This window comes from Vipera ursinii (genome assembly GCF_947247035.1).
Source record: "Vipera ursinii genome assembly, chromosome: 1".
Lineage (NCBI taxonomy): Eukaryota > Metazoa > Chordata > Lepidosauria > Squamata > Viperidae > Vipera > Vipera ursinii.
In genome coordinates, this window is record NC_139512.1 from 134821283 (window position 1) to 134837136 (window position 15854).

At 35.1% G+C, this 15854-nt stretch overlaps 1 protein-coding gene across 1 annotated transcript in view; it reads right to left on the reverse strand.

The window, feature by feature from the left end:
* The window catches only part of NCKAP5 (NCK associated protein 5), a 649941-nt gene that overhangs the window by 111690 nt on the left and 522397 nt on the right, over positions 1-15854 (reverse strand). The window contains exon 10 of the mRNA XM_083350693.1: positions 372-557. Within this exon, the coding sequence (XP_083206819.1) occupies positions 372-557 (186 nt within the window). The remainder of the gene's footprint in view (positions 1-371; positions 558-15854) is intronic.

The window sequence follows — 15854 nt, forward strand, 5'->3', positions numbered from 1 at the left end:
TAATAATAATCCACCAAAGTAGCAAAGAATGGGAGCAAGTCCCAGATCAAACTATGAGTGTTCATGAACTTCAGCTGGTGATGAGAATAAACTGACTTCAAATAAAAATGAATGAATTGGAATAGGTGAAGAAGGGAAGGGGAAGGGAAAGGGATACTTCAGATTAGATGTTCCACTTCTGCTGGAAGCCACAATACTTCTAGATTTACATTTAGGACTCTGATCTCGATACTCCCCATTTCTTTGTCCTTCCCATCATGCCCTCATTGTTTCAACTTCTAAGCTAAGCTTATGAAGCATCCCTTGCCAATAATCAAAAAAATTGTAGGCACTTCAATTTTCTACTAAATCAAAGGTGACCAATAGCTTACCTTTTTCTTGCATGCTTTCCCATCATTCCAAGAGGAACTGCTGGAATATTCACTGCAGGCACTAGACAAGGAGAGTTCACTGCTGCTGCAGCTGCTTCGAGGATAAACTTGGTGAGGGCCAAACCCATTTAACTGATTCTGGCATTTCAAGGCAGGTATTCCAGATTTCATATTCTGCTGGCATTCCTAAAGCAACAAAGCAGATGACATTATTTGGTGGGCTGAAAAAAAAAGAGTGTGACAGCATCTCTCTTGAATAAGATGACAAATCAACAACCTATTTGTATTCACACCAATACAGATCCAGTCTAACTACTGAAGAAATATTAAAACCACTATGCTTATATTTCATCCTTATTACAAGATTAACATTTCTCAATATTTGCTTGTTTTAAAAATTTATTTCCTTAAATTATGCACGCCCTATCCGTGCTAGTCTTTCAGTGACAGTCTGCTTGAAATATACAATGTTTATTAGCAATGTGCTCTAGAAAGATACTGAAGCTTACGTTAAAGCAGTACAAGAATATCTTGACAACTGCATTATAGCCCCACAAGGTAACAGATGAGGCCCTAGAAAACTGTGCAAGGTAAATTAATTTAGTGCCCCAACTGGAATGTCCACCGAGAATGGAATCTCTCCATTACAGTCTAATTTTGGTTTCCTATCTAGTTTAAAGCTTTGTCTAAGAAAGTCTCCAGCGTAGGACAATCCATCTTTGTGTCACTGTCCGACAGTTAAAACCTCCAGCTTATGCTATTTATTGACACTTTATGGCTGCCTTTACTACTTGAGTAGTTATCAGCCTTTTCCAAATGCAATCTCGGCTTCTGTGACTAAACACCAATTTCAAGGAACAGAATAATGAAGAAAGAAGCTGCACAGAAGTTGGTAGATGTGTTTTAATTTTGCTCCAAATGAGCATTGCATTTCCTACAAAGGTCAGAGTGTCCTGCATGCTCAGAAATCTTGCACAAAATGTGCTATAAAGCCTCTTTATGAAATGGACCAGAGACAATTGTGTACTTTGTTTATTTACAATATTTGTACATTACCTCCACAGAAATGATAATGAATATCCAATGAATAACATATTTGCATTTCCTTGGCATTTGGCACCAAGTCTCATGAATTTCAAAAACATTTTCCCCACATTCATGAGCATTTCAAGGCTATGCGGCTACATTGCTCTACATCACTTAGAGTAGATAAAAACAATCTACTCTGATATCCATGCAAAGCTTATGTGCAAGCAGTTCATTATACAAGATGAAATGTCTCCTAACCTGGGTTTCAATCTAATAATTGTTGATCAAGTACTGTGGCTACTTGCCCGTTTGCCAGAGATCCCCCTGGTTCTAAGCCTCAATATCAATGCATACTAATTTTATTCCACATTCTTAAAAGTAGAGAAGAAAACATCCCAGCGTAAATTTGGATTTACTCATTGTGCCAATAATAATGAATCTTACAATTCTTTGCCCTCCAAGCTCACAGAAGTTGGTTTTGAGACACTATAGGATGCTCATGTCCAAGTCTGGTATTTGTTATGGACAAAAATAATGCCGCTTGGGGGGGGCGAAAGCCCTAATAAGCAGGCATATACATAGAATGAAGGCTATTGCTAAGCACATTTGATTTGTGCTTAGATTGTAAGCCGCCCTGAGTTTTCGGAGAAGGGCGGGATATAAATGGGATTTTTAAAAGATGATATATTTCAGAATATTATTGTCTCTGGTGATCATAATTGGACTATTTTGTTGTGATGTGTAAAATGGGCCAGAAAAAAAATAAACATAATGAATCTCTCTCAATCAAAAAGGGACTTGTTAATACTGTTCTGACATAATCTGGGTGGGGAAGGCCACAAAATATTAGTGAACTGATGAAATGTGAACCTAATTTTCATTGAAACATTTAACTTCTTTCCGAGTGGTAGCCCTTCTAGATTAGTGAAATCATCACAAGACTTAATTTGTTTTATAAAAAACCTGGGATTTCTATTTTTTTTTCCATATGGCTTGATTTATTTCTTGCTTTGGAAGAACATCTAATTTTCTTCCACATCAACAATCTAAGGTCAGGGTATCCTGATGCTTCAGTGACAAGGTGGCAGGAACTGTATCTATGATACACCTGAGCCTCTCAGCAGCATGGTGGCTCAAGTGGTTGGAACGCCAGTAGGAGTTTAGCAATCCCATGTTTGAGACCTGAGAGCTGCCATGGGGTGGGGTTGAGCTCCCGTCCTTTGCTCTAGTTCCTACCAGGGACATTAAAGGAGCCCCCCAAGTGGGCATCCCCAGGGCAACAAATGTTACTGACTAAACCTTTCAACCCAGAAGTATCGAGGTGCTTCTAAGGAGTGCAAAAACCAGAACACCCATCCATCCTAAATAATAACATGTAGGATCTAAACTGAATATCTTCTGTAACAATCCTTTTTAATATTCTATCATATAATGTGTTCTTTAATACTAATAGCTCTCAAGGCTTCCTCTGTGCTTATACTGTGGTGGGAATAGGCAAATGCATGAAGTAATGCTTGTTTACGGAAAGCTTGGCTGCAGAATTGTTTCCCGTTATGACTACTCTATTTTTAATATATTTTTAATAGTTTTTTAAAAGGAAAGATTAAAAAACTAATACAAATTAATGTTAGTAAGAAAAAGACAGACATCAAAGAGAAAATTAAAAGCATGAGAAAGAAAAAAAGTGAAAGAAAAACAGAAAAGAAAATCAAGCATACAAATAAGTAGCTTCTGATCTTCTTCACAACAGTTGTAAGTACAGTTATAAATTTACTGTACTACATATTTTGTGATTAACTCTCTTTCCATAACTTAAACCTGTATGATCATCAAAACCACCAAGCGTAAGTACATTTTTTAAATTCATGCAAAAAGTCCATAAGGGACTTCCAGTCAGCGATGAACATAGATATTGTCGAAGAAGACATTTTAGTAAAATATATTATCTTGACTAGTTACATCATCTTCATCAACCATTCCTCCCTTTTGGGTAGTGCTGAAATTTGTTATCTTGGTGTGTACAATAATCTCACTTGCAGTTATCACATACAAAACACGGCTTTTTCCCCCCAACTGTTTATCCATGTATCCCAAAAGAAAAAAAATCTGGTCTGAATTGTGTATTAATCTTTAATATTTTCTGAATTAGTGTGTGAATTTGAATTCAAATTTTCTAGTTTTCTTTTAGATGTCCACCAGACATGATAAAATATCTACTCTTGTTCACATTTCCAACATAAATTTGAAATCCCTTTACACATTCTATATTATTTCACTGCTGATATACCAGCAGTGTATCAATTTATAAAAAAATTAACATTGTAACAGTGTAAATTTCAATTCTTTCAATATCATTTCTCATTATTCCATCTGTATGTTATAACTAATGTTTTAGCCAGCTTTATTGTACGTTTCCATTTGTTCTTCTGCTTAAAATTTTATTAAGTTTATACATTTTAGCAATTATATGTTCTTCACATTTCAAACTTAGACTTACAATGCTCAAAATCTTGTCTACTTTAGATTCTTTTAATAACTGTAAATAACAAAACCATTGACTATATCCCTGTGCCACTAGTTCATCTCTTAATTTTATTTTATATATGTCTTGATAACATTCTAGTATTTCGTGATACATAGCCATTTGTGTTTGCCTATTATTTCTCATCTATAGAATACTTCTTGTTCAGAGAGCCACAAAGGTGTTTTGAGGCATAAACTGGATTTTATTGATGTCATATTCTCAACATGGCATGTCTAACGTAATAATTTTTAAAATTCCCATTAACATTGACTTTATTGTGCCAGAAATATCATGTCACTACCCAAAGTGGAAAACAATTCCTCCCTGTAAGGTAGAATACATCATATCTTTGAAAGGTTATAAAAGTTCATCCTCAAAACATTTATATTAAGGACCTAATAATCCATCTGGCCCAAGCAACTTTCCTGGTTTAATGTTTTTTACAGCTTCAGAACCTTCCCTTATTGTTACAAGTCCATTCATAATCTGTCTCTCTGCCTCAGTAATTGTCAGTATATTTTATTTCTTTAGATATTCATCTGTCTTCTTTACAGAGATGTCACTTCCTTTACACAAGTTGGAGTAATATTGATAAAATGCTTTTTATATAGCCAAGTTGTCCATTAATACAGTATCTCCCTCTTATAATTTCAATATCACTTTCTTTCTTTTTTTTCTTTTTGTAATTTATATGCCAGGCACTTCTGTGCCTTTATTTGCAGACTCATTTTTTGTTTTATATAATCTACTTTTTATTTCCATTTCTTTTACATAGATAACTGTCATATAAATAACTCTCATAGCTTAATCTCTCTCTACAAATTCCTTTCATTCCTTTTTCTCATCCAAAATAACTTGTTTTCTCTTGATGTTTTTTGAGTTTTATAAAATAAAATAAAATTAGTGCAGGTTCGCATCCCACCAGGCTCAAGGTTGACTCAGCCTTCCATCCTTCCGAGGTAGGTAAAATGAGGACCCAGATTGTTGGGGGCAATTAAGCTGACTTTGTAATAATGCCGCTTGGGGTGTGTATGTGAAAGCCCTAATAAGCAGGCATATACATAGAATGAAGGCTACTGCTAAGCTTGTAAGCCGCCCTGAGTCGTCGGAGAAGGGCGGGATATAAATGGAATTAAAATAAAATAAAAATTTAGTTTAATTTGCTTTAAAACTTTAGTTGCATACCATAACCATTTTTAAATCAATGCCTTTACTTAAGTTATTTTCAAAAAATATTTTAATTTCTTTTTATACTTCTCCACTATTGCTTCTTTCTGTAGCAACATTTAATTTCCATCTAAAAGAACTAGATTTTCTTTTATAAACCAAATTCACAGAATTATGATCTGATAAAGTCTTTGGTAAAATCTCTACTTCAGCAAACTTAGTAGCCACGTTCTTTGAAATCAAAATCAAGTCTCTTGTTGAAAAGAATCTACGTCTTTAAGAATAGTGGGTGTACTCTCTTGGAGTGCCATTTTTCTGTTTCCAGATATTAACTAGCCCCAAATTGTTCATCACATCAAAGAAAACTTTTGTAATTTTCTGTAATTGATTTTAATATTTTTCTCAGAAGTTCTATCCAGTTATCAAGAGATCATTCCATTCCAATTACCTATCAAACTTCAATTTTTATCAGAGAAATCAATTAATCTCTCTGTTAGTTTTTATAGAACAGTGCTTTGTCCTCATTTCAAGCACAAATCCCAGTATCAGTTCTATGCACATTGACTTCCACCCTAACAAATCTAAACACAGATTTATATCGTAGTTGAGGATGTTCATATAAAACAATTTCCTTCCTTCCTTCCTTCCTTCCTTCCTTCCTTCCTTCCTTCCTTCCTTCCTTCCTTCCTTCCTTCCTTCCTTCCTTCCTTCCTAAAAATAATACCAATTGCACCTCATTCAGTGTCATCCCCTTTGAGTTTTTTTTATGGCATTTTTGGAGCTTTTGTGTATTTTCATTTGACACCTCCATTTGAATCTCCTTCAGCTCTTGATTTTTTTATTTTTTTATTTTTAAAATTCCCTCACCTTCTGGACAGAATGCAATTGAACCTCTGCCATTTAATAGTAAAAAAAAATCACACTTTCCAAATGAAATGGGATATTTTTCTGCTTTAATCTCTCAGTCACAAAAGAGTAGTCTTTTCTCTTAGGAAGGCTTCTAATTGGAATTTCTTTAAGAACAATTACATCCATATTATCAATCTTCTGTCTTGTCTTAAAATGCTGTTGCAAAACTTGAACTCTTGCTTTCTTCCTGACAATGCACCAAAGCATCCCTTGAAAGATTTCCTATTCTTGCAAATATTGTATTTATTCTATATACATCACCAGTTTCTGCCTTGTATCCTCTTAAACCCAATCTGAAAAATTTGCTAAATCTTTAATATCCTTTTCTGTAATGTTTTCACCAGAATCCTCTAAGGTTGCTCTAAATCTCTAACAAAATTCCTTGTCTTTCAAATCCAATACAGCCAATTATTAATTCTCTTTTCAACTTTCTGTCTATAGCTTCTATTTTATTCTCCCAAATTTCCATATTTTCATTAATTTGTTTTACATCTTCAGACACATATTGTATCTATACTGCTCAATTGTTCAAACTTTTTTTGAAGCAAATCTGGTATAATTCTTCTCCCTGTGGATTGCTCTAGTGATCCTCTTGTCCTATCTATTATTTTTGTTGTTTTTCTGGCAGTTACCATTATGATATTATAATCCAAAAATGAATGTGTCTTGTACAAGGGAAAAAAACAAGCTCCCTCCATTCCCCCCCCTCCAATTTGGTCTTTCTCTGCCCTTCATACTTTTGACTCAAATGGCACTCTGCAATTATACCTGGCATCACTATAGTTACACTTAGCATCACAGTCTGCCTAGTATTACCTTTATCTTCTATTTTATAAAATCTACCAATTGTCCATACTCTTTAATAGTAAACAAAAACATTTACATAAAGATCTAGTTCATTTGTCTATTTTAATTTCAATCTGTTTAAAAATATCAAAAAGGTAATCTTTCAAAATAAGTTTTCCTTTTATTAGTTTTAATTTTTTTTACATCTGCTCCCTGTTAACTTTTGCCAAAAGTTTTTAAATCTTTAAAACCTTTTTCCCTCCTTTGTAATCCAGAAAGAATGTTGACTTGCCAGGTTGAATCTTCTTATTCTCTCTTTAGTTATAAATTAATTACATTCTGAAAGTGTTTAAGAATGTAGGAAATGAGGCTCACATATATGAACCTTGTGTCCATATATGCCACATTAAAACTGTGAGCCTAGTTGAAATCTCCCAATTTTCAGTTGCTTAACTCACAAGTGAACTACAACAACATCAGTTCCTGTGCTCTGCTCACAAGGAACAGCTGCCCAGGGTACAACTGGTGTATCTCAACATCTCTCCTTTATGTGGCAATACTGCATGGGCCAAAATTCACTGCCTGGCTATCAATATCCACCACAATGCCATCCCCACTACTTAAGGGACATCTTCTAGTTCACCATGAATCCTCACAAGAACATCCCCTTTTATGAATATTCTAATTGAGAGTCTAAACTAGGCATCTGAGTTCACTCAGACAAAAATGAGGGGCATATAAAATAGATTTGCAAGGCACCTATCAAATTTACATATCCCAAACTCCTCATTTGATTTAACACGAGTGCAAAATTATAATTGGAAAAAGTGCACATTTCCCAGACCTGTGAACCTCGGTGGGGGGCAGGGTGCTAAATGGCTAGGGGTAGAAAACAATAGCACTCAACACCTGGTTTGCTTTGTGTTATCTGCTGCTTATTAGGTGTTAACATTATTGCCTGTCAGAGAGATGGAAAAATATTCAAGCACCCTCTGAAAACAAACTGGATTTTTTAGGTGCTTCGGGTGGACTACCCAAATTAGTCCAATCAACCTACAGGGTCTCCTAATCACAATGGAATCAGAGTATGATCTAATCCTACCAACCATAAAATGAGATAAAAATGAGATCCAAAGTAAAACCATCCCCTGAATTAGAGCCAGGATAACTTCAAACAAGCCTATGGTCACTATGGAGGAAATCAACTCTCAAGCTTTATTCAATCCTGAAAACTAGCAGATTAAAATCACCCAGGATCGAAAAGCACTAGTGATCTGCTGCCAACCCCAAAACATAATGAAGCAGCTCTAGAAAGGGAACCAGCTCATAGCAGGACAGTCTGTACACAAGAAAGGCTGCAAATTCTTTCTACAACCTTATATCACATAGAGGCATTTATGTTCACAGCAGTGTGCTTGGCCATAGTCAAGGTCTTATCTCATGATTAGAGTTACCTCTGCTTTCCAGCCATGATATCAAAGCTGTTGAAAGATCAGATAACTGTCTGGGCAAATTTCTGACCTGATAAGATCATCACGTTACTCAGCCAAGTTCTGCTTATTATTTCTACCTTATCCAATATGAAAATGAGGGCTGAGGATGGACTTTAAAAGAAATAAAAAGCATCGGAATGATATTCAAGCATCCATGGATGTCTTTAAATATATCTTTCTATTTAAACAGACAGTAATTTTTGTCCTGCAGAGATTGAATCATTTCTTTAGATATCCTCTCAAAATTTTCAAAGATTACTCCTGGGGTGCACTAATTACATATATTTAACTTGTCCATTGGTTTATTAATTTGCATTTCATGACAAGCATTTTTAATCATAGGGTTTAAGCCATCAACACATTCAGAGTACAAAACCCTGCTTAAGATTATAATTTAAATACATAATTGTTAAGTAGCAAGGAATGGCAATTGTTGAATGAAGCTATTGCCAAGCTAAAACTATAAAAATGTATCATGAAAGCTAAATTACAGATTGTATGAGCGGTCATTATTCTTGTTCAGAACCTTTGAAACAATATTTTATCATATCAAATTGGAATCTGTCAAATTTTTATATTTATACATGAAAAAGATACATTTTCAGGTCTTTTGTACTTTAATTCTATTTTTTATGATTTATTTATTTATGTAAGCTATGTTTTGCTTTCCTCAATGAAACATGAAAGTCATTTTCTTTAAAGTTTTGCCAAATAAGCACAAAGGGAAGCACATTCAAAAAAGGAGAGGGGGGGAGAAGCAAGGCCCATGAATTTTTAAAAGTTCATACATAATATATCATAAAACCAGGATGAATAATATGGTTCCCAGCTTTAATAAAAAGCTCCTTGACAATTTCTCACAAACTTTTGAGATGTAATCAATACTCAAAAAGGTATCTTGGGGACATGGCCAAGAATTATTTCTTTTTGCAAAGAATGGCACTTTTTACTTCAGCCAGTGAAATGATAGTGGACTTCAGAAGAAGAAGAAGAAAGCGTTGTTATTTCTCCTTCTACAGCACTCTAATTCTAGGATGAGTTTTATTGTCCTCACCACACCCACTTCTTGGAGAGGTAAGAATTTGCTAAAGGAAGAAATCAAATGCAAGAAAACTCATGGGGACCTGAACAGCTGCAATTACATCAAACTTGGATTCTTTTCTATCTCTGAAAAGAAATCCCCAAGTCAAAGATTCCTGGGCAGGAATAATAGAATGACCAAAGAATAATCTGCCAAGTATGCAAAAGTTCAGCAATGCAGAAATAGACATAGAACAAAGAGGAATTGTTTATTTATGAAAAAGTAGCAACACTTTTCTACTGTATATGACATTATTTATCAAAGCATTTTTCTAGATTGATAAATGTAGGTTCCTAGTGCTGTAGAAAGCATTGTATAATCACTTATTGAGTAATCAACAGGTGAACTTTATTTTGGTTAGCAGTTTCTGTATATGATTGTAAAATAATGATGCATGATTATAAAAATGAGCCCACTCTTGAACAGCATCGATCTTGCAAAGCACTCCCTTGAACAAATTTTAACTCAGACTCATTAATGTCATCTATTAGGAGCAATTAATGTCAATAGAAAATAACTGTATCGGGGAGGTGGAGACTCAAGAGGATTTTGCGCATTAATATTCCATATGCAGTTCGATTACATACTCAATTCTTTCAATTTTGCTTGGAAGGATTAGTCACTTGATGCTAATTTCCCCAGATTAAGCTGTATACTAATTACCAAGTTTTTACATGAATGCTAAGCCTGGACTGTTTTAACTGCAAATACAATAAGTTTTAGAATTTATGTAAATATGACCCTTTGATGGTCAAAATTCATAAGAATTTTAAGCCTGACAAAAATATACAATACATTACCAATAACATCATTAGAGCTGTTTTTTTAATGAATAAAGCAAGCAAGCAAACAATTTTTCATGGCATTGCAAAACAAGCCTATTTGTAATATTTTCCTCTTCCTCCTCCTCTACCATCACCACCACAATAGAAAAAAAAAGCTTCAAATCCGAGCTGATAGAGCTCTTAAAATAAAGATGTTGTAAATTGCATCCATTGTTACCATAGCAGTGGAATACAAGGTCTACAAATAAGTTGCTATTCAAATTTAAGTTGGATATGAAGTACAAAAAGTAGTAACAATCTGAGAATGCTGCAAGTAGATAGCTGTATGTGAAGTAATTCTTTTTTTAATTCTTTTTTTAAATTTTATTATTTAAAACTTTGGACAAGGTGTTAACAGTCTGACATTCCTTCTTGTCTTACATCATTTTTGTATACATGTATATACATGTATATACACATGTATACACTTTATATACATATCATTTATATACAGTTATCCAATATTCAATCTTATCAACCACCTTATTCTAGTAATATGTGAAATCAGCATCCTGTATGTTTCTGTTGTGACTTTCCTTTCTGTTCCCACCATACGTAAAACTTATTCCAAATTTTGTAGTAATCTGACTGATCTTTATTTTTAATTTCCAAAGTTAACTTGTCCATTTCTGTGCATGCCCAAATTTTATTTATCACTTCACTCTCGTCCGGTATTTCACTGTTTTTCCATTTCTGGGCGAACGTCATTCTCGCTGCTGTGATGATGTGTATCATTATATATAACTCTTCTTTGGTATGCTTCTCTGTTGTTATTCCTAGTAGGAAAAATTCTGGTCTATAATCTACACTCCCTCCTGATATTTCTTCTAACCATATCCGAATCATTTGCCAATACTTTTGTGTCTTATTACAGGACCACCAAACATGAAAATAAGTACCTAATTCTTCGGAACATTTCCAACAGCTAGGGGATATTGTCTTGTACATTTTGGCTAATCGTGCTGGGGGGACATGCCACCGGTAAAACATTTTATATAAATTTTCTTTATAAGCTGAGGCCAGCATTATCTTTTTATTTCTATACCAGAGAATTTGCCAAATATCAAAATCAATGCCATGTCCCACATTTTTAGCCCATATCAGCATTGATTCTTTAACTTGTTCCTCAAACATTTTATACCCCAATAGCAAACTATACAATTTCCTTATTTGTTTCTCATCTGGCCCCAATAAAATTTTATCCAATGCAGTTTCTTGAATATTTATCCCCCACTCTTTCTTATCTTTCCCATATCATGTTTGTATCTGTAGGTAAGCCCACCATTCCAATTTTATCCCTTGTTGTTCTAGTTCCTGTCTAGATTTCAATTCTCCCACTTCATTCTTAATATCCTTGTAAGTAGTACTGTTTTCCAAATTAAACAAATTTGGGTAAACTATCACTTCAAGGGTGGACAACCAGACTGGTACTTTAATGTAATTTTGTTTTCTAATTTTATTCCAAATTTTAAGTAGCGCTTGTCTAATCCGATGGTTTTGAAAATGTTGATATAGTTGATATAGGAATGCGTGCCAGCCTAATTGGAGATCATGGCCTTCTAGAGTTAATAATCTTTTATTCTTTAAAATTATCCATTCTCTAATCCAGGTTAATGCCACTGCGTGATAATATGTTTCCCGGTCTGGTAGTCCAAAACCCCCATTTTCTTTAACATTCTGCAGATGTTTCATTTTAATCCTCAGTTTTTTCCCTTGCTATATAAAATTTAATGTCAATGTGAAGTAATTCTTAATTCCTAGAATCCCCATAATAATTGATAATATAAACATTAAACATACAATCCTCCTCATAGACATCCTGCTCCTCCTTAAATAGGTGATACTAATAAAAATCAAGTACGAGTATTTATTTATTTATTTAATTGGTTTTATATACCACCCTATTCCCAAAGGACTCAGGGTGGTTTACAGGGCAAAGTTAAAAAACAATATACCGTAAGTTAAAATAGAGTTAAAATAAAATTAAATAACAATTAATAGCCCAAAAAGTTAAAAATTTAAAACCCCTCAGTCCAGGCCAGATAAATCAAATAACCAGGTTTTTAGGTAGTGAAATATGAACAAATAACAAATCAGAAATGACAGACAACTATGCATTCTAATATATCATTAAAAGCCGATGACATTATTAGACATCTCAATCATTTCCTAATGAAAACATGTCCATATAAAACTTTAAACTAAATGAATGTTGGTGACACATTTCAGACTATAAAGAACAGATTTTAGATGGTAAACAATATGTTAAATTATACATCAAATTAATATACAAATTTTGGTTATGACACAAGTATGCATATTATGGCTATCTAAGAATCATTTCCAATTACAATTACATCTGAGAATCATTTCCAAATATAATTACTTTTTAAATACTAAGACAAAGAGGCATAATTCCACAATTTACTTAGCTATTCTTTTGAAGAGGCAAAGATCTTTTCCAATAAAAGGCATATAGAATCCTTGCAGCCATTTATATATACAATGCTATTTCAGAATACTTTGAAGGAATATGTGATTTAGTGAAACACAGATTAGGAAATGGAATTATAATTTTCAGAAAGTGTTTCATTTTACAATGAATCATTTTTCAATATTGTTGAAATTTAAAACATTTACAATGTTGGCCTGGTATATGAAAAAAGAAAGCAGACATAAAAACACTTATCTATTTATTATATTTCCAACACTGTTCTGAAAAAAGAATGACTCATTTTAGAGATTAGAACTATAGTGACGTACCAATAGTAAAACATCTAATACCAGTTCTAATATTTGATATTCCATTGAAATACCCACTGCTTCATCCTTATGAATGCGTTCCATTTTAGCATCAATTAATCATACAGTTTTTTGTTTGGGTTCTGAGCTGTACTTTCATAGTAAGTTATAAATTACACCTAAAATAGTTCAGTATTATAGGTTATAACAGTGATGGTGAACCTTTTACAGACCGAGTGCCCAAACTGCAACCCAAAACCCACCTATGTATCATCGGGTGCTGGATGGGCGTGGCCCATTGGGTGGGCATGGCTGTGGTGGTAACGGCAGACTGGGTGTTCAATCAGTCAATTTCAACTTTGCAAGATCTCTTTTTTTCCCATGAGAAGTTGATTGATTGATTGAATCATTTTTTTTTGTACATAGTGGCGGAGGCCTAAAGTGAAAAGGTTTTATAAACCCCAGCTGAAGGCCTAGGACTGGGGCAACCACGTGCGTGCCCACAGAAATGGCTCTGCATGCCACCTGTAGCACGCGTGCCATAGGTTTGCCACCATAGGGTTATAAGATGTCCAAATTTAATCCTTGACTTACAATCACAACTGAGCCCAAAATTTCTGTCACCAAACAAGACAGTTGTGAAACCGGTTTTGCTGTATGTTACTTACCTTTCTTGCCACTATTGTTAGCAGAATCACTGCTGTTAAATTAGTAACACTAATTTAAGTAAATCTGGCTTCCCCATTGACTTTGGCCATCAGAAGGTCACAAAAGGTGATCATGTGTCCCTGGGACACTGCAATCATCATAAATACATGCCAGTTGCCAAGCAACTGAATTGTGATCATGTGATCATAGGGATGCTACAACGATTGTGTGAAAAATGACCCTAAATCATTTTTTTCAGTGCTGTTGTAACTTTGGTGACTAAATCAATGGTTTTAAGTCAAGCACTACCTGTAAATGGCAATGAGGAGATAAAAAAAATGTTTAAGGGCTGTTTCCGAAAGAGGCAGAGGTGGAGAGGTCCCGGGGCTTATGGAGCGAAGGAACTGGATGAGGCTGTCGGCAGGCCCAGAAGAAGGGAGAGAGGCTTTTGGAGGAGTTGGAGGCAGCAGCAGCGTGCTCCAGGAGCGAAAAGGAGCAAGGCCCCTTTAAGGAAAAGGTGGAAGACAGGATCAGAAAAAGGAAAGGAGGCGAGGTTGTCGTGCAGGAATACAAGCTAATTTGAGAGCTAATCCACATGGAGCTCCATTTCCATCTGCCCTGTTTGCCATCGTTTGCTCCCTGGAGACTAAAATGGACGTTCTGAAATTTGAGCTGACCACAAACAAGGAATCTATATTGGAGGCGGTGGCCCTTTGAGACCTGTATGCAACAAAATTTCATTTTGATGTGTGCCAATTGGTGTACATTCAAAGTGACAATAAAGTTGCTGTTATTGTTAAGGTTGTGGTACTAGCTACCATGTTTCACTGAAAATAAGACCAGGTCTTTTTTTTTGCCTCCAAAAGAGGCACCAGGTCTTATTTTTGGGGGATGCCTTAGTCACCTCTGGCAGTGACAGCCCCGCCCAGCCGGTCCACTTCTTCTGGGGCCAAAGGAGCAGCTTCATTCTGCAACTGCATTCCAGCCTGCATTTTGCAGTCAGGCCTTTCCGTAAGGCCTATGCAGCCGAGTACCGAGCTAATGATTCAAGGTCCTTGGCTGTAGGGTTCTTGCAGAACCGAGCTATAGATTGAATCCATAGCTCGGTTCTTGGCTGTGCAGGCCTACCAGAAAGGCCTGCGACTGAGAAATGCAGGCCTGGCTGCAGAAGAGGCCTCAGAAGAAGACGTAGGCTGGCAAAGAGAGGCCTGGCTGCAAGGTAAGTGGGTGTAGGGAAAGTGGGGCAGCTCCACACCCCCGCCCTAGCTTTTAGGTGTGTGCCTTGCTCCAAAACTAGGGCTTATTTTCGGGGTAGGCCTTGCTTTCAGGGAAACACAGTATGGTCAAAGATCTGCAGTTCAGAGCTGGTATCTCTGTTAAACAGTAATTTCACGAACTTATCTTCTGATTCCATAGATATAGAAAGTAATTCCAGAATTGATTATTGTATCTAGATAACCTTTGCAAACATCAATACAGACAGAGGAGATGATCAACAGTTCTATCCAGGGAGTCATTTCCAAGCCCAATCTGCCAAATATATTTCAACACAAACCCTTAAACATCTGAAAATAAAGCAATATATTGGTTTAATGTAAGAATTATTCAGTTAAAAAGTTTTATTTCATCTTTGTTTACATTCCTTATATATATATAAATATTACTTGTCCTGAAATAGACTTTGAGAAATAAAGTGTCACTTGGGATAGCTCCTCTGAAATATAATGGACAAGGAAAGGGAGCTCATTTCTCGGACCAAATGCAAGCACTGTAATTTGTTTCAGATGGATCTATGTTTGTGTGTACATGGAAGAACTGTAGTACTGTATAATGATAATAATGATAATGATAATAATGATAATAATAATAATAATAATAATAATAATAATAATAATAATAATAATAATAATAAACACAAAATGAATATGTCAGGAGAGTCCGCAAAATACTAAAATCAAAGCTGCATGCTGGAAATATAATCAAAGCCATTAATACATGGGCAGTCCCAGTGACACGCTACCCAGCTGGAATTATCAACTGGACTTTGGCTGAATTGGAACACCTAGACTGGAAAACACGTAAACTTTTGAATATGCACCATGCTCTACATCCACGAAGTGACATCGACAGGTTGTACCTGCCAAGAAGAATAGGGGGCAGAGGGCTACTGCAAATCCACCAAACTGTAGAAGAAGAAAAACAAAGTTTGAATGACTATGTAAATCAAAGTACAGAAAAATTGCTGCAGGCTATGAAAACAAAGAGCATTATAAAAATAAC